Here is a 22,759-nt window from a genome sequence, read left to right as displayed (position 1 = left end):
ATGGCAATGAACATCACTGAGAAAGAGACCCTTTGGGCAAGACAAAATATACTCAGTGGGGCTCCAGGGGCAGAAGGGATGTGTAGCCTCACTGGGAACTGGATTTAGGAAGAAGTGGGACATGGTGACACAAGGACTCCTATGGACAAGGCAAAGGCACAAGTGGAGTGAGACTCAACCACGTGTGAGACTTGCCTCACAGTGGGAGAGAATGAGAATCCCAGGAGCAAGAGACAATAAAACTCTGTCAACAACCAGGAACCTGTTGGAGTGGAGCCACAAAGCTGATGTGAAGGTAAAGCTCTCTGCTGTGAGACCAGGCTGAGAGAGTTGAGGCTGTTCAGCCTGGAGAAGGCTCCAGGATGACCTTCTGGTGGCCTTTGTGCTTCAAGGGGCCAACCAGAAAGCTGGGGACAGACTTTTGAGCAGGGCCTGTCGTGACAGGACAAGGGGTGATGGTTTGAACTGAAAGAGGGAAATTCAGACTGGAGAGAAGGAAGAAGTGCTTGGCACTGAGAGTGGTGAGAGCCTGTCCCAGGCTGCCCAGAGAGGTGGGAGATGCCCCATGCCTGGTCAGGTGGTCTGGGGCTCTGAGCAACCTGCTCCAGTTGCAGATGTCCCTGCTGACTGCAGAGGGTTGCACTGGAGGGCCTTCAAAGGTCCCTTCCCACCTAAACCAGGCTGGGATGCCGTGATTCTAACATCCCTACCGCAAAGGATGAAGCCAGTGAAGCTGGCACTGGAAGCGGGAAGGTAACACTTCCAGAGCCTGGGAATTTAGTCTTTGTTGGGTTGCCTTGATCCACCTGAAAACAGCAGTGAAGGAAACACATCCCCAAGGAGAAAGGACATTGAGATGCTGCAAATCTCAGGGAAATTCTGCTTATTTCCTGCTGTGAGTCTCCAGCAGTTGAGAGGAAGCACAGCCCCAAGTGCTCTATCATGTCCCACACCATCCACTCTCAAAGCTCACCCACCCAGGGTGCTGCAAAGCCAAACCGTTTGACTTTCAGCTCTTTGGGCCAAAGAAGGGGCAAATCCACCCAAGAAATCCTGATCCACATCCGGCAAGATTCCCACTGCTGAGCTCGGAGAAGGCAGAAGTGGGGGCCAGAGGTACGGCTGGGTGGTGGATGCTCTTGGGCACCCCCCGCTCGTGAGACCGAGCACAGCCCAGAGTGACAGTGACCACGGGTGAAAAACGGGGCCACAAGTGACCACAGAGTAAGTTAAGAGAAGGTGGAGGAGAGACCAAACAGCAAAGGGCTGCCAGCCGCGCCGGAGAACAGCTTGGTAATAGGAGTAACCATTTTCCCCAGGCACCGAACGATAAACCAGAGCCGAGCCCAGCTCCCCAGGCCACCTCCAGTTCCCTTCCCGAAGCGGAGCTCGGCTCTCCGGGCTCCAACCGGGGCTGTCCCCGCCGGCCGCTAGCCCAAGACCCGCGGGGAGCCGCGGTCGCTGTCCGGCCGGCTGCGCCGCCTGGCTCGCAGCGGCGGTGCGGAGCAGCAGCGGGCAGCAGCATCCCTGGCCCCACCCCGCACACGGCCGGTGCCCCAGCACCGGAGCATCCCCTACCGCCCAGGCCCAGGCCCATCACGGCCCCTTCCCCGGGGGCGGCTCGACGAGAACCCCGCCTGGCCCGGGCCGCCGCCTCCTCCCGCTGCGGCCCGCGGCTCTCCGCTGCCCAGCCCCGCCGCCCCTCCACCTCATCCCATCGCCTCAGCCCCGCCGCTCCCCCTGACGCCGCCCGGCTCGAAGCCATCCTCCCGCTCCTGCCTCCCGCCGCCCGCCCGCCCGGCCGCAGGCCGCAGGCCTTACGGAGCCTCGCCCGCGGCGTCCGAGCTGCGGTCCCGCCACGTCCCGCGCGGCCGCAGCCACCCCCAAGCCGTAGCGGGACCGGTCCCGCCGCGAGACACCGACCTCCTCACAACCAACTCCCCGGCGCCGGGTCGCCGCCGCTCGGACTACAGCTCCCAGCAGCCCGGGGAAGCGCTTCCGGGGCGCGGCCCGCGGACACCGCATCGCTTCCGGCCCCGCCCGGAAGTGAGCTTCCGCGCGCCTGGGCCGCCAGTGGCGGGATGGCGCGCGGGGGCGGGGCCCGTCCTCACAGCGACGACTGGCGCCAAAGGCCAGGGCCGACCCGCCCCCTCCGCAGGCCCTGCCGCCCCGGGCTGCAGCCGCTCAGTGCTTCCTCCACCGCCGCAGCGCGGTGCCCAGCTCCTGAGGAGGCCATTGCGGTTACCTCCGGGATCAAGCCTGCTGGGCTTTCCGGGGAGAGCGGCTTGCAAACGTCTCCACAAAGGGACTGCACCACTGCCCCGGGCAGCCGGGGCCACGCCTGGACAACCCCGAAGGGACAGAAGTCGTTCATGTCCAACCTCAACCTCCCCCGGGGCAACGTAAGGCCGTTGTCTCTTGTCCTGTCACTTGTGCCTTGAGAGTAGGGACCAACTCCCACCTGGCTCCAAACTCCTCGTAGGGAGTTGCAGAGAGCCAGAAGGTCTCCCCGCAGCCTTCTCTCCGGGCTCAACAACCCCAGGTCCCTCAGCTGCTCCTCACCAGCCCTGTTCTCCAGGCCTTTCATCAGCTTTGTTGCCCTTCTCTGGGCCTGCTCCAACTCCTCAATCTCCTATTTTGGAGAGAGGTGCCCAAAACTGAAACCAGAATTCGAGGTGTGGCTTGACCAGTGCCCAGTCCAGGGAGGTAATTCCTGCCCTGCTTCCGCTGGCTGCACTATTGCTGATCCAAGCCAGGGTGGTGGTAGCCTTTCTGGCCACCTGGTCACACGTTGGATCATCTCCATCCACTATCAACAACCCCCAGATATCCTTTTATCACCGGGCAATTACTAGGCACTCTGCTCCCAGCCTAGAGAGTTGTTGTATCCCAATGGCAGGAATCGGCCCTTGGCCTTGTTGAACTTCGCCCTGCTGGCCTCACTCCAGCCTTGCCAGAGCCCTCTGGAGAGCCCCCAGCAGAGGCACTCTGCACCCACTGCGGTGCCCGCGGCATCCCCTACAAACAGCCACCAGGCGCCACTCGCACCTCGGCTACTGCCAGCGCCGGAAGCCCCTGCAGAGCCAGCGCCGAGGGCGGCGCCGCTGCCGCCCCAGCGCAGCGCCACCCGAGGGGCCAATGGCGGCGGCGGCGCAGCTCACGTGAGCGGCCACTCAACGGCGCCGCCGCCAGCGGACGCGGCGGGTCACGTGCTAACGGGCACCCTTCCGGGAGGGGCGGGGCCGGAAGCGGCCGTGGGGGGCGGAAGCGGGGCTGCAGCGTGAGTTGAGGTACGGTCCCCGGCAACGGTCTGTAAGTCACGGCGCACCGGCGAGGCGGGGAGAGGAGCACCCCAGGAGACCGATGACGCCCGGAGAGGAACAGGGACAGCGCGGCAGGGAGCGAGCATCGCTGGAAGGCAGCGAGAGCCACTCGGTGGGCAGCGGGGAGCCCCACAAGGAAGCAAGGACCTCCCGGCGGAGAGCGAGGAGCCCCGGCGATGAGCAGGGACCCTTCGCCGGGGCTTCCTTGTCTGCCACGGCAGGGCAGACGCAGGTAGGAGCCGGGCCCTGGCGGAAGGTAGCCCGGCCTGGCCCAGCCTTCCTCGCTAGCGGGCTCTTCCATCTCCGGCTCTAGGCGGACCCCTCGCTCCCCTCACGCCTCTTTGGTCAGGGTTCCGCTGCGTCCTCTTTCCGCTGTCATGGCTGGCTCTGAATTCGTCGTCCCCCCCATGACACTCGCCGCTCCGATGTGTCCGTCCCCAGCCCCTACACCACACTGCCCTTGCCAGTCCCCCTTTACTGTTGTCCCCATCCAACCCTCTGCACCACTCCCCGTCGTGATGATCCCTAAGAACAATGAGGTGTCAGAGGACAGGCGTTTCTTTATTATCGCGACACTGGGGGATCGTTCCACCTAAGCCAGTGAAATGCAGAGTATGTGGTTACATCTCATACATGACCACCATTTTTGTAAGACGTGATTAGCATATTCATATTCGTTCCAGCAATTCATGACATATGTGAATCTCCTACACTGGAGCTTATTGTGTACTGCAGGGGTCCTCTGGTGGTTGCTTGGGGTTTTCCATCTCCCTCTACCGTTATGGCCTGTAGCTGAACTTCTTCATCGTGCATACTCTAGGCTGCCCAGTATGGGTGGTGAGACAAGCTGGCCACAGAGTCAGCCTAAACCAGTTTGTTCTTCTTTCTAAAACCCACAGTGACAAATTCTTTACACAGTTAATGGTTATTAGTTTAGATATAGAGACTGCACACCCCTGAATGTCCACAAGTTAGTACAAATGGACACATGCTATGAGGATTGTATATTCCACAATGTTTAGGTTAGTAGGGTATCAGTGACATGGTTCCCTCTGTGATATTTCCCCCTGCTGTGGTACTTGCCCTCCCTGTGACATTGTTCCCATCCCCTTGGACTATTGCTCCCCATCCAGCCCTCTGCACTGCTACCCCATGGCATTGTCTCCCTCCAGTATCCCCATTTCCGCCCTCAGTCTTCACTGCTTCTCTTGCCCCATGACATCGTGTTGTCCCCACAGCTGTCCCTGTCCCCCTCCTCTTTACATCAGTCCTGTGGCAAAGCAGATCCCCAAACCCTCCTCCCTGCTTGATGCCAGCACCATTACAGCCTCAGTGGGATGTAAGCACGCAGGGTCATGAGGGGCTGCCCCAAGAACAGCCCCCAGCTCAGGCAGCATCTCTCTGGGACGTTGCTCTCTGAAGATGCAGAATTCCCCCTGAAGCTGCTCAGACTCCAGCACTGCCCTTGGTGCTCTAAATCTCAGCCCGTGGGAGCTCTCTGCAGGGCTGGAGATTGCCCCTGCAGCATAAATCTTATGCAAGCCCCTTTTGCCTCATGGCTGAGGCTCCCCTCATGTGACAGAGGCTGCAACTCTTCTGTGGCAGGTACCAGTGACCTTCGAGGACGTCGCTGTCTACCTGAGCCGTGCCGAGTGGGAGGCCATCACCGAGGAGCAGCAGGAGCTCTACCGCAGCGTCATGCTGGACATCTACGAGCTCCTGACCTCCCTGGGTAAAGGCAGAGTCAGTTTCTGGGCTTCTGTGTCATCTGGGGATGTGCCTGGGGCTGAGGGTGGCATTCCACCATGTTTGACTCCATCAGCACTTGCTGCGCTGCAAGGGGCCTGTTAGGGTGGTTTGAAGTATGGCTGCAGGGCTGGGAGAAGATCTCCCTGTCCCAGGGGAGGTTAGTGCTGATTCAGCTGCAGCCACTGTCACCAACCCTCCCTACTTTCCACCAGCACATGGGCTGAGCCTTTCCCTCTACAGGCATCCAAGCAGAGCCCATGGTGAGAATCAAAGATGAGATGTTTGGTGGGCACCACTGGAGCTCCCAGCACAAGGATGTGTCCCAGCAGCCCACTGCCTGTGAGTAGGGCTGAGGGGACCAGCTCCTTTGCAGGCTGCTGGTGCAGGAGGGGTGGGTGCTGGCTGCCACCATTGGTGGCTGCTCTGGCTCTGCCAGTACCCACGATAAGCTCCATGTTCTCTGCATGCAGGTGATGCCAATGCTGAGGTCGTTGTGAAGCTGGAGCCAGAGGAGGAGTTGTGCATCAGATGTCCCAAAGGTCTGGATGACCCAGGAGGTCACAGCCATAGTGTTGGAGCAGGTGAGCACTGGAGGGACAGAGGGAGGGGAGGGTACAACCTCACTGTGCTTGGAGTGAAGGAAGGGTCCTTGCCAGACAGGCAGCAATTTGCAGCAGGTCACCACGCTCAGAGCTACCCTATCTCTGTGGCCAGCTTTTGATGGTCAACTCTCCTTCTGGGAGGGAGCAGGGCTGCTGGGAGGGGTGGACACAGTTCTGGGGGGATCTCTGGGCAGGCTGCAGAGCTATGGCTGTGTGCACAGCTCCCTTCTCTTGGCAGATGACAAGTTGGGACCCAAGGAGGGGGTGAGAGCAGCGGTGGCAGAGCATACGGAGAGCCAGGGGGCTTTGTCCTCAGGGGATTCCTTCAGCCCCCAGCCCCATGATGCTGAGCAGCAGGATGTCTGCCTGGAGAAGGTGATGGCTCCAGCATCAAGTGGTTGGCAGCTGCCTCCCTCCAGCTGCAGGACAGGCGGTGCCCAGAGGCGCGTGGCCAAGCGTCCCTTTGTCTGCAGTGAGTGTGGGAAGAGCTTCAGCAGGAAGGACGACCTGCTCCAGCACCAGCACATGCACACGGGCATGAAGCCTTATGTCTGCCCTGGGTGCGGCAAGAGCTTCAGGTACAAAGTCAGCCTGGTCAACCACCAGCGCATCCACACGGGCGAGCAGCCCTTCGCCTGCCCGCAGTGCGGCAAGGGTTTCACCTACAAGGGCAGCCTGGTCATCCACCAGCGCATCCACACCGGTGAGAAGCCCTTTGAATGCCCCAAGTGCGGCAAGAGCTTCAACCAGAAAAGCACCCTGGTGATGCACCAGCGCATCCACAGCAGCGTCAAGCCCTTCCTCTGTGCCGAGTGCGGCAAGAGCTTCACCCAGAAAGGTCACTTTGTCTCCCACCAGCGCATCCACACCGGAGAGAAGCCCTACCTGTGCACGGAGTGCGGCAAGAGCTTCACCTACAAAAGCAACCTGGACATCCACCAGGTCATCCACAGCAGGGAGAAGCCCTTCGCCTGCCGCCAGTGCGGCAAGGGCTTCACGCGCAAGTGCCGCTTCGTCACCCACCAGCGCACCCACGCCAGCCAGTGACGCTCTGCCTGCCCCGCTCGCGGGAGCTTCGAGGGCAGCCCAGCCCCCACCCACGCAGGGAAGCGGCTCTGCCCCTGCCCCGAGCGGCACCAGAGCGAGGTGATGGTGTGCTGTGGTGTGCACACCGAGGAGAGGATCCTCTCCTGCTGCTCTGCCAGAGTTCTTCCCCCGCTTCTCCCTGTGCGCCCTGCCGGGAGCACAGAAGGACCCTGCTGGGAAGCACAGGGGGAGCAGAGCAGGCACAGGCTGCTGGAGGTGCGGTGGTCTGTGCTCCATGGCACCAAGGAGGAACGTGGAGCGAGGTGGTGGCCGCAAGCCGGTGGGCCCCCAGCCCTGAGACACCTGCTTGGCTTCACTTCTGCAGGGGACAGAATCGGAGCTCAGCCTCTGTCAGCTCAGACAGCAGCTCTTTCTGGACTGCTGCCCAGACACTTGGAGACACAGGATTCCATAGAAGGGCTTGGGCTGGAGGGGACCTTAATGATCGCCCAGTTCAACTCCCCTGGGCAGGGACACCTCCCACTAGACCATGCTGCTCAAAGCCTCATCCAGCCTGGCCTTGAATGCCTCCAGGGATGAGGTGTCCACAGTTTCTCTGTGCAGCTCATTCCAGTGTCTCCCCACCCTCACAATAAAGAACTTCCTAATGTCTACCCTAAACCTCCCCTGCTCTAGTTTCAAACTGTTGCCCCTTGTCCTGTCACCACAGGCCCTTATCAAACATCCCTCCCCAGCTCTCCTGTAGCCTCCCTCAGATACTGGAAGGCTGCACCAAGGTGTCTCTGGCCTCTTCTCCAGACTGAGAAGACCCTTCTCCCTCAGCCTGTCCTTGGAGGAAAGGTTTCCAGCCATTTGATAATCTTTGTGGCCTCCTCTAGACCCTCTCCAACAAACTCATGTCCTTCTTGTGTTGGGGGCTGCAGAGCAGGACTCCATCCCTTCCCTCCAGACTGTCAACTACAGCACACAGCTTGGTGGTGTCAGGAAACTTGCTGAGGGTGCCTGGATCCCAGTGTCCATGCGACCCACAAAGATACTAAACAGCACTGGTCCCAGTATTGACCCCTGAGGGACAGTGCTTGGCCCAGGTCTGCATGCTGACATTGATCACTACTCATGAGACCAACCACCCCACCAGTCCTTTATGCAGCCAGTGCTCCATCTGTCAAATCCTTCTTTCCAAGTTAGGGACTGGGATGTAGTGTGGGTCAGGGTCGGTCACTTTGCACAAGTCCACGGACATGACCTCACTTTCTCTTCCCTTAACCACCAACGTTATGGCCCCATCACAAAAGGCCACCAAAGCTCTCAGGATTTGCCCCTTTGAACGTTTCCAGGGGTGGAGCCTCCACCACATCTTTGGGCAACCCTCATTGTAGAGAGCTTTCTCCTGATGTCCAACCTGAATGTCCCCTGCTCCAGTCCTACCACTACAAGCCCTTGTAAAAAGTCCCTTTCCAGCTCCCCTGTAGCCCTCTTCAGGTCCTGGAAGGCTGTTCTAAGGTCTCTCCAGGCTGAGCAGCCCCAGCTCTCTCAGCCTGTCCCCAGAGGAGGGTCTCCAGCTGTCTGATCATCATGGACCCTTTCCAGCAGCTCCATGTCCTTGGGTTGTGGGCTCTAGAACGGGATGCAGTACTGCAGGTGGGGGTGTCAGCAGAGCAAAGTGGCAGAATCACCTCCCTGGTCCTGGTCACACTTCGTTCTCTGCTCTTCTTTGAGCCGGTTCCTCTTTCTGGGGGCTCTTTTGTTTGTTTCTTTTCTTTTCCCCCCCTGGCTTGTGGTTTGGGGGGGTTGGGGCTCTTCTGCTTTGCTGGTTGCAGGCTTTGAGGGAGGAGGTGGTTTTCTGGTGCTGTGCTCTCTGTGGCCCGTGCTGTGTGAGGGGCAGGACATTGGATGGTTCTATCAAAGCCTCCTGATCTCAGCCCACAGGGCATCGTGTGACTTCCTCAGACACCTAAGCATGGGGGCCTTGGGCTTGTGTGAGCAACTGGTTTGGGAATTCAGCCACTGGCTGGGTTGAAACCATAGCATGGTGTCACCCCTGGCTGAGCACTCAGAAGTCCCCAATGGTCACAGGAGTTTGAGATAAGGGAAGGGCAAATTTCTGCCTTGTGTGGAAAGCTGGGAGTGAGGAGATGGCTGCCTTGTGTCTGAGGCCCAGCTGATGTCTCATGTGTTAGCTTCTGGACATCACCCTCCAGCACCTGACCCTGCACAGGATCCTCAGCAACCTCTGGACAGCCTGCTGCAGGGCCCCAGCACTCCCACACCAAAGAACTTTCTCCTGCTCTTCAGATAGAACCTCCTGGGTTCCATTTTGTGTCTGTTGCCCCTTGTCCTGTCCCTGGCCACAAGAACCACAGTCTCACAGTATCACTAAGGTTGGAAGAGACCCCAAGGATCATCGAGTCCAGCCTGTCTCCACAGACCTGATGACTAGACCATGGCACCAAGTGCCACGTCCAATCTCCTCTTGAACCCAGCCCCAGCCTCCTCTCCCCAGCCCTTTAGCTCTTGCTGAGCATTGATCAGATCCCTTTTGGGGCTGCTCTTCTCCAGGCCCCAGGGCTCTCAGCCTTTCCTCCTCACAGAGATGCTCCAGGTCCCTCTGCAGCTGCCCAGCTTCCACTGGATTCTCTCCAGTAGTTCCCTGTCTCTCTTGAACTGGGGAGCCCAGAACTGGACTCAGGACTCCAGCTGTGGTCTCACCAAGGCAGAGCAGAGGAGGAAGAGAACCTCCTGTTCCAGAGGACACAAAGAAATTCAGAGCCTGTTTCTTGTAAGCTGCTTTAACTTTGCCAGCTGCAGGTTCTGAGGGCAGGTCCCCCCAGTCTGAGGGCGCCTGAGCAGAAACAATACAGAAACATCTCCCAGATGCTCAGGGGTGTCTCAGCTCCCAGGGGTGTCTCAGCTCCCAGGGGTGTCCCAGCTCCCAGGGGTGTCTCAGCTCCTCAGAGGTGTCCCAGCTCCCAGGGGTGTCCCAGCTCCTCAGAGGTGTCCCAGCTCCCAGGGGTGTCTCAGCTCCTCAGAGGTGTCCCAGCTCCCAGGGGTGTCTCAGCTCCTCAGAGGTGTCCCAGCTCCCAGGGGTGTCCCACCTCCCAGGGGTGTCTCAGCTCCTCAGAGGTGTCCCAGCTCCCAGGGGTGTCCCAGCTCCCAGGGGTGTCTCAGCTCCTCAGAGGTGTCCCAGCTCCCAGGGGTGTCCCACCTCCCAGGGGTGTCGCCAGGGGAGAAGCTGTGCTGGGTCAGTGCTGGGAAAAATCCCCACCTGTGGCAGAGGGGACAGGGGTGAGGGAATTGCACCCCCTCTGACCCCCCCAACCCTGACCCCTGATCCTGACTCCCATTCACTGAACCCCACCCTGACCCTAAATCCACCCCCCCCAACCCTGGCCCTAACCCACTCAGTGTGGCACCTCCTGTGGTGCCAACACCAAGAGTTTGGGGTGCTGCAACCCCCAGGGTGATGCCACCACCCTGATGCCCCCCAGTCCCACACCCTGGCAATAGCACAGGCTCAGACTGCTGCACCCTGGGGTTCTGTCCTTGGCCCCCACCCTGACCCACACCCACTCACTCTAGCCCCTGCTTTAGTGCCAGCACCAGGAGCTTGGGGGTGATGCAGCACCCTGCCCCTCCCTCACCCTGGCAGCAGCATGGGCTCAGGGTGCTGCACCCTGGGGTCCTGTCCCTCTCCCCCTCACCCTGGCACGCAGAGCAGTGGCAGGCACTGATCCGGGGCAGCAGCACAGGCCGGGTGCCTCCTCCCGGGCACAGCAGCCGCAGGGTGCGGACAGGGCTGGCAGGGTCCAGCTGGTAACTGCAGCACTGGCACAGGCTGCGCAGGTACGGCTCCTGGGGGGCACCCGTGGGCGCTGGGGGGGCACCAGGGGCACCCACAGGACTGGGGTGATGGATGGGGGCACCAGGGGCACCCATGGGGGCTGAGGGAGGACCATGGGAGGCACCCGTGGGTGATAGGGATGGGTGATGGGGGCACCCATGGAAGATGGAAGGAGTGATGGGAAACACCAGGGGCACCCATGGATGCTGGAGGTGGGGCAGTGGGGGGCACCCATGGATGCTGGGGGCTGATAGGGACACACATGGGTGCTGGAGGAGGGCAGTGAGAGGCACTGAGAGCACCCATTGGTCCTGAGGGACTAATAGGGGCACCCGTGGGCGCTGGGGGGCCCAGCTGACCTGGGTGGTGACGGCAGTGCGGGACGGGCAATGCCCAGCGCAGGAGGTGACGTTGACCCCAGGCAGGGCACAGGGGCCCTGGGTGATGTTCCGCAGCTCGGTGACGCGGTGGCACGTGGAGGGGGACACATCTGCAGCCGGGGGACACGGGGGTGGCACTGCCCAGCCTGCCACCCTGCCCACACCCCCCCACCAGCTCCCTGGGGTGAAGCTCGCTGGTCCCAGGGGGTGCCTGGGGAGTGCCCACGCGTGCCCAGGCCCCCGGCTCCTTACCCGGCCACAGCTCCCGGCACACAGGGCAGCAGCCCCCTGGCTCCCGGACCTTGACCGAGCCCTGCAGGGGGTTATGGTAGCATCAGACACGCACACCCCCGTGCCCCATGCCCACGGGCACACCTCCCAGCCGGTGGTCACCACCACCAGTTCCCCCTCCCCACCGGTGCCCCATCCCCACCGGTGCCCCCACCCCAGCAGTGCTCCTAGCCCCCCAGTGCCCAGCCCCCAGCACCCCCTACCTCAGGGCAGGTGACCGGGGAGCACTGGAGGGGGGCACAGACCACCCTCCCAGCCACACAGTGGCACACCTGGCACGACTCCTGCCAATTGCTGCCAGCCTGGCCGAGGGGGAAAACAAGCGTCAAAGGGTGCCTTGGGACAACCCCCACCACCAGAACCCCCCTGGCATCGCTGACCTGGTGCAGCTGCCCACGGTGCCAGCACTGGCACTGGGCAGCCGGGACACAGTGCCCGCTGTCGTTGCGGTAGTGCCCAGGCTGGCACACACAGCCCGCAGCTGGTGGCACAGGGCAGTCAGGTGGGGGCTCGTGCCCAATATGCTGGCAGCTCTGGTTGCAGCCGTAGGGTAGCTCTGGGTCTTGCCACAACTCACCGGTGGGACAGCCTGTGTGGGCATGAGGTATGGCACTGGCACCATCAGCATCACCGGCACTGGCACCTCAGCACCAGCATCACCAGCACTACTAATATCACCACCACCGTCACTGCCACCATCATCACCACTGGCACCTCATCAGCACCATCGTGACCTCCAGCACCCTCCTGTCCCACCACTCACCCTGTGTCCCACCACTAGGGCAGGGCTGTTGGTTGCACTCAGCTGTCTCCTGGGTGCCAGCCTCACCACAGGCCACGCCACCGGCGCTCTGGCGGCAGTCACGGTGCCGGGAGGTGTTGCCACCACCGCAGCTCCTGGAGCAGGGTCCCCACAGTGACCATGGCCCATAGGAGGGACACGGTGACGTCGGGCAGCCGAAGGTCCCGTTCTGGCATGTGCTGTGCCGGGAGAGACACTGGTGGTGGCACCCACCACTTGTGCCACCCACTAGTGGCGCCACCCCACAGCAGCAGCACTCACCAGTTGTGGCACTGCTGCTGTGCCACCTCCCCTGCTGGCAGCTGGCGAGTGCCATTGTCCCCAGAGGTGGTGACAGCCACGCAGTCCCCATTCTGCAGCAGCTGTCCGGGGGGGCACCAGCAGCCTGTGGGGCAGGAGGGCAGCGCTAGGAGGCAGGGGCAGCACTATAGTGCAGGGGCAGCACCGTGGGGCAGGGGCAGCACGGTGGGGCAGGGGCAGCACTATAGTGCAGGGGCAGCACCGTGGGGCAGGGGCAGCACAGTGGGGCAGGGGCAGCACGGTGGGGCAGGGGCAGCACTATAGTGCAGGGGCAGCACCGTGGGGCAGGGGCAGCACGGTGGGGCAGGGGCAGCACTATAGTGCAGGGGCAGCACCGTGGGGCAGGGGCAGCACTATAGTGCAGGGGCAGCACCGTGGGGCAGGGGCAGCACCGTGGGGCAGGGGCAGCACTATAGTGCAGGGGCAGCACCGTGGGGCAGGGGCAGCACAGTGGGGCAGGGGCAGCACAGTGGGGCAGGGGCAGCACTACAGTGCAGGGGCAGCACGGTGGGGCAGGGGCAGCACTATAGTGCAGGGGCAGCACTGTAGTGCAGGGGCAGCACGGTGGGGCAGGGGCAGCACAGTGGGGCAGGGGCAGCACTATAGTGCAGGGGCAGCACGGTGGGGCAGGGGCAGCACCGTGGGGCAGGGGCAGCACAGTGGGGCAGGGGCAGCACTATAGTGCAGGGGCAGCACGGTGGGGCAGGGGCAGCACTATAGTGCAGGGGCAGCACTGTAGTGCAGGGGCAGCACTATAGTGCAGGGGCAGCACCGTGGGGCAGGGGCAGCACAGTGGGGCAGGGGCAGCACTATAGTGCAGGGGCAGCACCGTGGGGCAGGGGCAGCACAGTGGGGCAGGGGCAGCACTATAGTGCAGGGGCAGCACGGTGGGGCAGGGGCAGCACAGTGGGGCAGGGGCAGCACTATAGTGCAGGGGCAGCACGGTGGGGCAGGGGCAGCACTATAGTGCAGGGGCAGCACTGTAGTGCAGGGGCAGCACGGTGGGGCAGGGGCAGCACCGTGGGGCAGGGGCAGCACAGTGGGGCAGGGGCAGCACAGTGGGGCAGGGGCAGCACTATAGTGCAGGGGCAGCACGGTGGGGCAGGGGCAGCACTGTAGTGCAGGGGCAGCACGGTGGGGCAGGGGCAGCACAGTGGGGCAGGGGCAGCACTATAGTGCAGGGGCAGCACGGTGGGGCAGGGGCAGCACTGTAGTGCAGGGGCAGCACGGTGGGGCAGGGCAGCACAGTGGGGCAGGGGCAGCACTATAGTGCAGGGGCAGGGGCAGCACGGTGGGGCAGGGGCAGCACTATAGTGCAGGGGCAGGGGCAGCACGGTGGGGCAGGGGCAGCACTATAGTGCAGGGGCAGGGGCAGCACGGTGGGGCAGGGGCAGCACCGTGGGGCAGGGGCAGCACTATAGTGCAGGGGCAGCACTGTAGTGCAGGGGCAGCACGGTGGGGCAGGGGCAGCACCGTGGGGCAGGGGCAGCACAGTGGGGCAGGGGCAGCACTATAGTGCAGGGGCAGCACGGTGGGGCAGGGGCAGCACTATAGTGCAGGGGCAGCACGGTGGGGCAGGGGCAGCACCGTGGGGCAGGGGCAGCACAGTGGGGCAGGGGCAGCACTATAGTGCAGGGGCAGGGGCAGCACGGTGGGGCAGGGGCAGCACTATGGTGCAGGGGCAGGGGCAGCACAGTGGGGCAGGGGCAGCACTGTAGTGCAGGGGCAGCACGGTGGGGCAGGGGCAGCACTGTAGTGCAGGGGCAGCACGGTGGGGCAGGGCAGCACAGTGGGGCAGGGGCAGCACTATAGTGCAGGGGCAGGGGCAGCACGGTGGGGCAGGGGCAGCACGGTGGGGCAGGGCAGCACGGTGGGGCAGGGGCAGCACTATAGTGCAGGGGCAGCACAGTGGGGCAGGGGCAGCACGGTGGGGCAGGGGCAGCACTATAGTGCAGGGGCAGCACAGTGGGGCAGGGGCAGCACTATGGGGCAGGTACCAGCTGTGCAGGGCCCCTGCAGACACTCAACATGGGGGCAGAGGTCAGCACAAGGACATTGGTTGGTACAGGGGCAGGCTAAGGCCTGGCCATGCTCCTGGCACCCCCAACCTGGGCACTGGTGGAGTCCCAGGGGTGCATTACCTGGGCATGGGTCACTGGGGCAGCTCTGGTTCTGGGTCTGGGCCCCGTGGCAGCGCCAGGCACCAGTCGGGTGCCAGGCTTGGCGTTGGCGCAGGCGGTAGCCACTGCCACAGGGATCCAGGCAGGGTCCCCAGGGTCCCCAGGGGCTCCAGAGGCAGAAGTCTAGGTGGGGTCACAGGGATGTCACCACCATCACACCGGTGTGAGACCCCTGGCACCCCAGTGGCACCCACCAGTACCTTGGCACAGGGAGGTGTCTGGGCAGGGCCGCTGCTGGCGCAGCTCAGAGGAGCAGGCAGCCGCGGGGCCCTCCCAGGCCAGGCCACTCTGGGGGTCCAGACAGGTCCGGTAGCGCCACTGCCGTGAAGCCACCTGGGTCCCCTCAGGCAGTGCCACCTCTGCTGGTGTCTCCTTGGGCTGTGTCACCTCGGGCATCAGTGTCCCCTTGGCTGATGTTGCCTCCATCGTTGGCATTCCCTTGCCCATTGGCATCCTTTCAGCTGCCAACGTCACTTCAACTGGTGTCCCCTCAGCCACCAGTGTTGTCTCAGCCACTGTCCACTCAGCCACTGGTGTCCACTCAGCTGGTGTCCCCTCTGTCGCTGGTGTCCCCTCTGTCACCGGTGTCCCCTCAGCCACCAGTGTCCCCTCATTCGATGTCCATTCACCCTGTGTCCACTCACTGGCTGCTGTCCCCTCATCTAATGTCCCCTCATCTGGTGTCCACTCATCTGGTGTCCACTCATCTGGCATCCACTCAGCCACTGGTGTCCCCTCATCCAGTGCACCCCTTCCCGGCCATGCCAGGCTCGGTGCCCCAGTGCCAGGTTGCAGCGTGGGCAGGAGCTGGCAGGGGCTGCAGGGTCCCCACTCTGACCAGGGGCTCAGCGGCAGCTGCCCTGGGGGACACATACAAAGCTGCTGGAGACCCCCCCAAGGATCTCCCAGCTTGGGGAAGGGAGAGCCCCCTGGTGTGGGGTGGGCAGATGAGGGGTCGTGGGGGGTCCTGAGGGGCAGGTTGTGGGGCTGAGTGGGGATCTGTGGGGCTGGGGATGGGCTGGGGGTCTGGGCGGGGTCCAGGAGACTGTAGGCTGGAGGGGGCTTGGGGTTCTGTGGGGCTGGGGAGCTCTGTAGGGTGGGGGTCTTCTGTGGGTCCAGGGAGCTCTGTGGACTGGGGGGGTTCCATGAGGTTGGTGTTGGTCTGTGGGTCTGGGGAGGGTCTGTGTGGGTCTGTGGGTCCAGGGTGGGGCTGTCTGTGGGTCTGGGGTGGTTCCCACTCACCCCAGCACCCGCTGTCACTGCACTGCAGGGTCCCGTTCTGGCACACACTGGTAGGGGGTAGAAGGAAAAGAGTTTGGGGGTGGTGGGCTGAGCACCTCCTTCGTGCCCCACAAGTGTGGGGCAGCCCCCCCGTCCCCCTTTCTCACCACTCCTTGCAGCCCAGCCGGACGCGGGCACCGGCAGCCAGGGACTGGGGGGCACTGGGGTGCAGGCAGCGGCACTGGGAGGGGGGCACGCACCCCCCCGACTGCTCCAGCAGCCCCTGAGGGGTTAAAGTTTGGGAAGGAGGTCTGGGGCGGAGGTCAGACCCCTCCCCACAGTCCCCACGGCCCCTGGCTCTCTCCTGCCCCGCGACAGCAGCCAGGGTGTCCCCAAGCCGGTCCTCAGCCCCAGGAGCCCTCCGCAGCCTCCCCAGACCCTTTCTGCCCCTCCCGGCCTCTTCTGTCCCTCTCTGCCCCGCGCCGAGGCTGCCCCAGCCCCTCCAAGCCCCCTCATGCCCTCTCCTTCCCAGTCCCTCATGGCCCCCCATGTCCTGCCTCAGCCCCCCGTGTGCCCTCCGGCTCGCCCTTACCCCTCTCATAGCCCCCCACCCCCCAGAGCCCCTCGTGCCCATCTCATGCCCCTCCTTGCCTGTGGGCAGACGCAGCCAGGCTGGCACCGGGAGGGCACTGGGCAGAACTGAGGGTGCTGGAGGCTGGCACAGAGCCCAGCACAGGGGGGGGCACACGGCTGGTACCGGAAGGGGGGGACACAGCTCAGCTCTGCGGGGGGGGGACACACAAGGCTCAGGGGGGCACCCAAAGGGCACCAAGCATGGCCAGGAGGCTACAGATGGTCAGGGAGTGCCCAGGCACGGACTTCTGGAACTGGATGCCTATTGGGCTCTGGCACTGGGTGCCCATGCCCAGGCAGTATGCAGAGCGCTGGCACTGGGTGCCCAGGTTGTGGGTGCCACCCCCTGCTCACCCGAGCACCCCGAGGTGTTGCAGGGGCGGCTCTGCCCATCGGTGCCCACACAGCCTGCAGTGCCCAGACGGTGCCGGTGCCGGTGCTGCCAGGGGGTCTGGCAGGAGCAGGGCGTCCAGTGGCTCCAGGGGCCCCAGGGGCAGGCGGCTGTGGGTGGCACAGGGTGACAGTGGGTGGACACCCTGCAGGGACACCCCCACCCTGGCACTCTGCCACCTACCTGGGCATGGTCGCAGGTAACAGGCCTTGACCTCCCTATGGGTGCCATTGCCATGGGTGCCATTGCCGGGGGTGCCATCATCATAGGTGTCATTGCCATGGGTGCCATTGCCATGGGTGCCATTGCCGGGGGTGCCATCATCATAGGTGTCATTGCCATGGGTGCCATTGCCATGGGTGTCATTGCCATGGGTGCCATCTCCACCAGTGTCATTGCCGTGAGTGCCACTTCCATGGATGCCACCTCCAGGGGTGCCGTTGCCATGGGTGCCACCCCCGTGGGTGCCATCGAGGCGGGTGCAGGTGGCCTCCCGCGTGGCCAGGCCGGTGCCACACGAGCGGCTGCAGGGGGTCCAGGCACCCCACATGCAGACCCACACATCTGGGGGGATGTGGAGCACATGGCACCACATGGGGCACAGGGCACCTCAAAGCCACCAACACGGGCACCAGAGTCCCCTTGTGCCACCAGGGTCTTGTCACAGGTCCTCCCAGGAGGGCTTGGGGGTCCTCCAAGGGATTTAGGGGTCCTGGGACCCTCCAAGGAGGGGGGAAGTTAGGTGTCCCAGGATCCTTCCCAGAGGGGACTGAGGGTCCCATGATTGTCCCGGGGTGGGGGGAAGGTTGGGGGTCCCCAGGGGGATATGGAGATCTTGGGGTCCTCTGGGAAGTTTTGGGGGTCCCAGGGGGGTTCAAAGTCCCGGAATACTCCAAAGTGAGGGTGCTGGGGGTCCTGGGGCCCATCCGGGAAGTTTGGGGTCCCAAGATCATCTCAGGAGGGTTGGGGGTCCCACGGGGGCTTCCCATGAGCCCCTCAGGCTTTGGACGGGGGGAAGGAGGTCACAAGGTGCCATCCCACACCCCCCAACCCCGGGGGTGCCCGTGCCGTGTGGGGGTTCACTCACCAGCACAGGGGGTGGCCTGGCACTGGGGGCCCTCGGGTGTGCAGGTGCTGGGGGGCACAGAGAGGGGAGTGGGATTTGGGGTGTAGGAGATGGGGGGGCACACAGGGGGTGGGCTATAGGGTGCAGTGGTTGCCCCCCGTCACTGACCAGCTCTCGCAGCCCGCCCCGGTCCAGCTCTCGCCCAGGTGCCGCTGGCCCCCAGCCCAGGGGCAAAGGGGTGGGCATGGCCCCTCCTGGCACCGCTGGCTCTGCCGCTCCGCCCCCGCGCAGCGCCCTGCGATCCGCGTCCTGGGAGGAGGGAACACACGGGAGACGCCGGGACACGGGGGTCCCCTGAGTGCCCTGTCCGCACCCCCCGCAGCCCGAGCAGCCATGGGTACCGTGTCCCTTGGGTGCCTATTGCGCGTCCCCCCCCCGCCCCCCAGGCGCCTTATCTCCCTTCCACAGCCCCTCCGTGTGTCTCTTGAGTGCTGTGCCCCTCCTGGGTGCCATGGATGTCCTCTAGGTGCCCTGTTCCTCCCTGCAGCCCCCTCTGGGTGCCACGCATGTCCCTTGGGTGCATATCCCATGGGTGTTGTGCATGTCCCCCCGGTGCCAGGTGTCCTCCCTCCAATCCATCCTTGGGTGCCATGTGTCCCCTGGGTTCTCTGTGTTCCCTGGGTGCCGTGTCCCGTAGGTGCCGTGTCCCGTAGGTGCCATGTCCTGTACCTCCTGCGTGCCACGTTCCCCCCTATAGCCTCCCCCTAGGTGACATGCGTGCTCCTTGGGTGCCATGTCCTGTGTGCTCTGCATCCCCTGGGTGCCATGCTCCCTTCTCTGGGCTCAGCGTCCCACCACGTCCTCATGTCCCCTGTCCCCAGGGTGTCACCTGTAGCGCTCCCTTGTGCCGCCGCCGCAGGTGACACTGCAGGCTGCCCAGCTGCTCCAGCGGCTGAAGACGCAGCGCGGCGGGGGGCAGCTCCTGGGGGTGCAGCTCAGAACCCCCCAGCTGCAGCGGCAGCTCCAGCAACCGGCCCGGGACCGGCTCCCGGCAGGCCAGAGCCGCCCTCCCCGGGACAGGCAGGGACACTGGCTGGGGGGCACGCAGCGCCCCGACTGCTCCAGCGTGCCTGGAGGGAGGGACAGGGAGTGATGGAGGGTCGGGGGGAGAGTCCCAGGGACGGGGGGGTCCCGGGATGTTCCCGCACTCACCATTGGGGCAGCGGCAGCCAGGCTGGCAGGACTGCCCCTCCGCGCAGACCAGTCCCTGCTGCAGGTCCCGGCAGTGCCGCGGGCACTGGGTGGCACAGGGCACCGGTGCCAGGCCGGGGGGGCACCCAGTGCCTGGGGGCGGGGCACCCCTTAGCACCCTCCCGGAGTACTCACAGACCCCCGCAACACCCAGATTTCCCCCCAGGATCGTCCATATCCCTCCGGAAAGCCTCCAACGTTCCCCGTGACCCTCACATCCCACCAGGGAGCATCCAGACCCCCCCAGCACCCAAAGACCCCCCGGGAGCCCCCAGCCCCCCACTAGTGAACCCTCCAGACCCTCACAGCACCCTTACAATCCCTCCCGGGAGCCCCCTAGACCCCAGGAATGACCCAGCCCTATCCGCCCCCAGAACCCAGATCTCCCCCTGGGAGCACCCAGACCCCCCCTCCCCAGCACCCAGACAGCGCCCTCCCTCTCCCCCTACCTCCCCCCCGCTAAGGAGCACCTGGCACACCGCCCCCCGGGAATCCCCTGCCCCCCGGGGTGGCTCATCGCCCTCCCGCCGTACCGCAGGGCTGAGGGTTGCAGAGGCGCAGCTGGTGCCGCTCCCCCGGGCAGGGCTGCCCCCCGTTTTTGGGGGGGGGACGGGTGCAGGAGCGGCTGCGAATGGAGCGCCCCCCGCCACAGCTGCGGTCACAGTGGGACCAGGGCGACCACGGGGACCAGGCACCGGCCACTGCGGGTGAAGCAGGCTGGGGTGGGCACCAGTAGCACCCCCAGGCCCCTCCAAGACTCCCTGGAGACCCTCGGACCCCCCCGAGAACCCCAAATCCCTCCGAATCGCTCGGAGACTTCCAATCCCGACCCAGACCCATCTGAGATCCCTCCGAAACACCTCTGAGACCTCCTGCCCAAGACCGATCCCCTCTAACAAGCCCCCGAAGCCCACCCGAGATGCCCCCGGAACCCCTCAGACACATCCAACCCCCACTCTGAGCCCCGTCTCGACTGTCTCGGGCCCCCCCAATCCCCTTCAATACCTCTCAGACACCCACATCAAGACGCCCCTGACCGAGCCCCGGGCCCCCCCCCCGAGATCCTTAGACCCCCTGACCACCCTCAGATCTCCATCGAGACCCCCAGGCCCTCCCAGTGCCCCCTAACCAACCCGTCCATGCTTCACAGCTCCCTCCCCCACCCAAAGCCTCCGCCCCCCATGTCCCACCCTGTGCCCCCACCCTGGCAGGCCCGCAGCCCACAGGCTCGATACTGGAGGTTATCGCGGAGGATGTCGCGACACCAGCGGCCCCCCGGAGTCGGCGGGGTATAGGCGCGGATGCGGAGCTGCTGCCCCCCGCCGCAGCTGCGGGAGCAGCCCCCCCACGGTCCCCAGGGGGTCCAGCGGCAGTCGCGGGAAGGGGCAGCTGCGGAGACGAAGGGGGAGCAGGGACACGACACTGCTCAGCGCAGCCGCCCGCCCAGAGACACCCCCCGAGAACTCCCCGAGAAGCCCCTCCAGAGACTTGCCAAAGACCACCCCGAAACCCACCCCACGGCTCAGAAACAACACCCCCCCCTCGCCCACAGAGACTCCTCCTAGAGACCCCCCTCCAAACACCCCCTCCACGGCTCGGAGAGACCCCACTTGGAGACCGCTTCCAGACACCCTACCCGGCGAGAACCCCGAAACACCGCACACACATCCCCCCGTGGTTCAGAGACCCCCCCAGCAACCACCCCCCACCACGGCTGAGACACCACCACCCCCAGAAAACCCCTAGAAACCCCCTCCCCTGGCTCACAGAGATCTCCCCAGAGCCCCCCGGCACCGCACAGCCCCACATAGACCCCCCATAACCCCTAAATAACCCCCCGTATCCCCCCATATTCCACTCATCACACCCCCAGTCTCCCATAGCTCCTCACAGCCCCCCAGCAGCTCCCCATATACGCCTCACAATCCCTCCCAGCCCCCCATAACTGCCCCGCAGCCACCCCGTCAGCCCCACCTGAGCAGTGGGGCAGGTTGCAGGGTCTCTGCTGGAGGCCGACCCCCCCGCAGCCCCCCGACCCCACCTCGCAGTCCCGCCGCCGGCTCTTGGTTGCCGGAGCCTCGGGGCGGGTACAGCTGCGGCTGCAGGGGGTCCAGGGCCCCCAGGGCCCCCAGTGCCCCCCGGCCCCGCTGCCTGCGGGAGGAGCCTTCTGTCAGCGGCACCCCCTCGGCACCGGGATCCCCGCAACGGCACCGGGACACCCCACATTACTGAGACACCCACACACAGCACCGGGATTCCGCCCCCGGCACCGGGACCTCCCCTCCCCGGTGTACTGAGATTCACCCCCAGCACAAAGACTCCCACCCAACAGTACTGAGACCCCCACACACCGGGACCCCCATCAACCAGCACCGGCACAACCCCCCCAACACGTTCCTCTCAGTACTGAGAACCCCCCACAGCGCCGGGACCCCCCGCCTTGGGGGTCCTCCCGCACAAGCTTCACCTGGGGTCGTGGGGCTGGGCTGTGCCGTGGGGCTGGGCTGTGCCGTGGGGCTGGAGGCAGCCGTGGGGACAGTGACAGCTGTGTGGGGAGAGTGAAGGCGGTGACACACACCCCACCCCACCCCGACACACGGTGACACCCACGGGCCTGGGGAGCTGGGACCCACGGCAAGGGACACGAATGGGGCTGGGACCCATGGTGGGGACAGGGACAGGGCTGGGACCCGTGGTGGGGACAGGGACAAGGATGGGACCTCTCGTGGAGACAGGGACAGGGACGGGGCTAGGACCCATGGAGGGGACAGGGACAAGGATGGGACCTATAGTCGAGACAGGGACAGGGATGGGACCCATGGTGGAGACAGGGATGGGGCTGGGACCCCATGGAGGGGGACACAGTGGACAGAGGACGGGAATGTGACCCACAGTGGGGGGCCAGGGGCTGTGACCCGTGGGGGACACACAGGGGCCCGGGCCGTGACCCACCGGCACAGGGCGGGCTGCGGCAGAACCTGCTCTCCGTGCTGGCCCCAGCGCAGCGCGGGGCCGGGGAGGGGTCTCCGGGGCAGCCCCTCCGGCGGGTGCTGACCCCCAGTCCCTCCCCGCAGTCGGGCCAGCAGCGACTCCAGGGGCCCCAGGGACTCCAGTGTCCCTCTCGGCATCCCCCGGGTGGGCAGCGCAGGCGGCCCCCCTGGCACGAGCTGGGCACAGGGGCATCAGAGGGTGGGGCAGGAGGGTTCTGGGTGCTGGGGAGGGGTCGCGGGTGCTGGGAGCTAGGGGGTGGGAAGGGTGGCAGGGTGCTAGGTGGTGGGGAATGGCAGTGGGGTGCTGGGAGGTGCTGGAAGAGAGAGGGGCATCAGGAGCGCAGCAGGTGGAGGGCGAAGCAGAAGGGTGCTGAGGAGAGGTCCTGGGTTGTGAGTGCCATGTGGAGAAAAGGGCAGTGGGCACACGGTGCTGGGTAAGGGTGGCAAGGTGATGTGTAAGGGGGAAGGGTCACAGGTGCTGGGCAGGTGGTGCCAGGTGGAGAGAAGGGCAGTGGGCATACACTGGTGGGGAAGGGCAGAAGGATGCTGAGTGCTGGGGAAGGGGAGCAGGCTGGTGGGTGGCAGGTGGAAGGAAGGGCAGTGGGGTGCAAGATGGCAGGGAAGGGGAGCAGGGCACTAGGTGCCAGGCTCTCGGGAAAGGCAGAAGGGTGCTGGGTGCTGAGGTTGGGAAG

At 64.6% G+C, this 22,759-nt stretch overlaps 4 protein-coding genes across 5 annotated transcripts in view; 2 read left to right on the top strand and 2 right to left on the bottom strand.

Moving 5' to 3' along the window:
- Positions 1-1,978, bottom strand: part of DHX30 (DExH-box helicase 30) — a 29,008-nt gene extending 27,030 nt beyond the window's left edge. Inside the window, exon 1 of one of the 2 annotated variants that reach the window (XM_054171319.1) lies at positions 1,924-1,978. The gene's annotated coding sequence lies outside the window, so the exon portion shown is untranslated. Of the gene's footprint in view, positions 1-1,821; positions 1,841-1,923 lie in introns of those variants that run through there. The other variant, XM_054171320.1, reaches the window with a different exon arrangement.
- A 1,338-nt stretch (positions 1,979-3,316) lies between these two features.
- On the top strand, positions 3,317-5,460 carry KRBA1 (KRAB-A domain containing 1). The gene is made up of 3 exons (XM_009898605.2): positions 3,317-3,555; positions 4,929-5,055; positions 5,313-5,460. The coding sequence occupies exons 1-3, from the start codon at positions 3,364-3,366 to the stop codon at positions 5,417-5,419; spliced, it is 426 nt and encodes a 141-aa protein (XP_009896907.2). The 5' UTR covers positions 3,317-3,363; the 3' UTR covers positions 5,420-5,460.
- Positions 5,461-6,052: 592 nt separating this feature from the next.
- Positions 6,053-6,721, top strand: LOC128898284 (gastrula zinc finger protein XlCGF49.1-like). Its single transcript, XM_054171169.1, has one exon. The coding sequence runs from the start codon at positions 6,053-6,055 to the stop codon at positions 6,719-6,721; it is 669 nt and encodes a 222-aa protein (XP_054027144.1).
- Positions 6,722-9,963: 3,242 nt separating this feature from the next.
- The window catches only part of SSPOP (SCO-spondin), a 35,038-nt gene continuing 22,242 nt past the window's right edge, over positions 9,964-22,759 (bottom strand). The window contains exons 55-77 of the mRNA XM_054171168.1: positions 22,030-22,244; positions 21,052-21,228; positions 20,281-20,499; positions 19,611-19,778; positions 19,039-19,170; positions 18,716-18,956; positions 17,995-18,135; positions 17,848-17,894; positions 16,944-17,324; positions 16,724-16,870; positions 16,388-16,518; positions 15,904-16,019; positions 15,758-15,804; positions 14,716-15,375; positions 14,556-14,638; positions 12,297-12,397; positions 11,997-12,214; positions 11,614-11,822; positions 11,437-11,535; positions 11,195-11,255; positions 10,922-11,052; positions 10,423-10,573; positions 9,964-9,986 (exon numbers count right to left, since the gene is read on the bottom strand). Of these exons, the coding sequence (XP_054027143.1) occupies positions 9,964-9,986; positions 10,423-10,573; positions 10,922-11,052; positions 11,195-11,255; positions 11,437-11,535; positions 11,614-11,822; positions 11,997-12,214; positions 12,297-12,397; positions 14,556-14,638; positions 14,716-15,375; positions 15,758-15,804; positions 15,904-16,019; positions 16,388-16,518; positions 16,724-16,870; positions 16,944-17,324; positions 17,848-17,894; positions 17,995-18,135; positions 18,716-18,956; positions 19,039-19,170; positions 19,611-19,778; positions 20,281-20,499; positions 21,052-21,228; positions 22,030-22,244 (3,898 nt within the window). The remainder of the gene's footprint in view (positions 9,987-10,422; positions 10,574-10,921; positions 11,053-11,194; positions 11,256-11,436; positions 11,536-11,613; positions 11,823-11,996; positions 12,215-12,296; positions 12,398-14,555; positions 14,639-14,715; positions 15,376-15,757; positions 15,805-15,903; positions 16,020-16,387; positions 16,519-16,723; positions 16,871-16,943; positions 17,325-17,847; positions 17,895-17,994; positions 18,136-18,715; positions 18,957-19,038; positions 19,171-19,610; positions 19,779-20,280; positions 20,500-21,051; positions 21,229-22,029; positions 22,245-22,759) is intronic.

This window comes from Dryobates pubescens, chromosome 21 (assembly GCF_014839835.1).
Source record: "Dryobates pubescens isolate bDryPub1 chromosome 21, bDryPub1.pri, whole genome shotgun sequence".
NCBI classification, from domain to species: domain Eukaryota; kingdom Metazoa; phylum Chordata; class Aves; order Piciformes; family Picidae; genus Dryobates; species Dryobates pubescens.
The sequence above is the reverse complement of the archived record's forward strand: the minus strand, read 5'-3'. Positions and strand labels throughout refer to the sequence as shown.

Coding starts and splice junctions, on each gene's coding strand:
- KRBA1 (XM_009898605.2), top strand. CDS start 3,364: ATGACGCCCGGAGAGGAACAGGGACAGCGCGGCAGGGAGCGAGCATCG. Junction 3,556..4,928: donor CCACGGCAGGGCAGACGCAG/GTAGGAGCCGGG, acceptor CTTCTGTGGCAG/GTACCAGTGACCTTCGAGGA. Junction 5,056..5,312: donor CGAGCTCCTGACCTCCCTGG/GTAAAGGCAGAG, acceptor TTCCCTCTACAG/GCATCCAAGCAGAGCCCATG.
- LOC128898284 (XM_054171169.1), top strand. CDS start 6,053: ATGGCTCCAGCATCAAGTGGTTGGCAGCTGCCTCCCTCCAGCTGCAGG.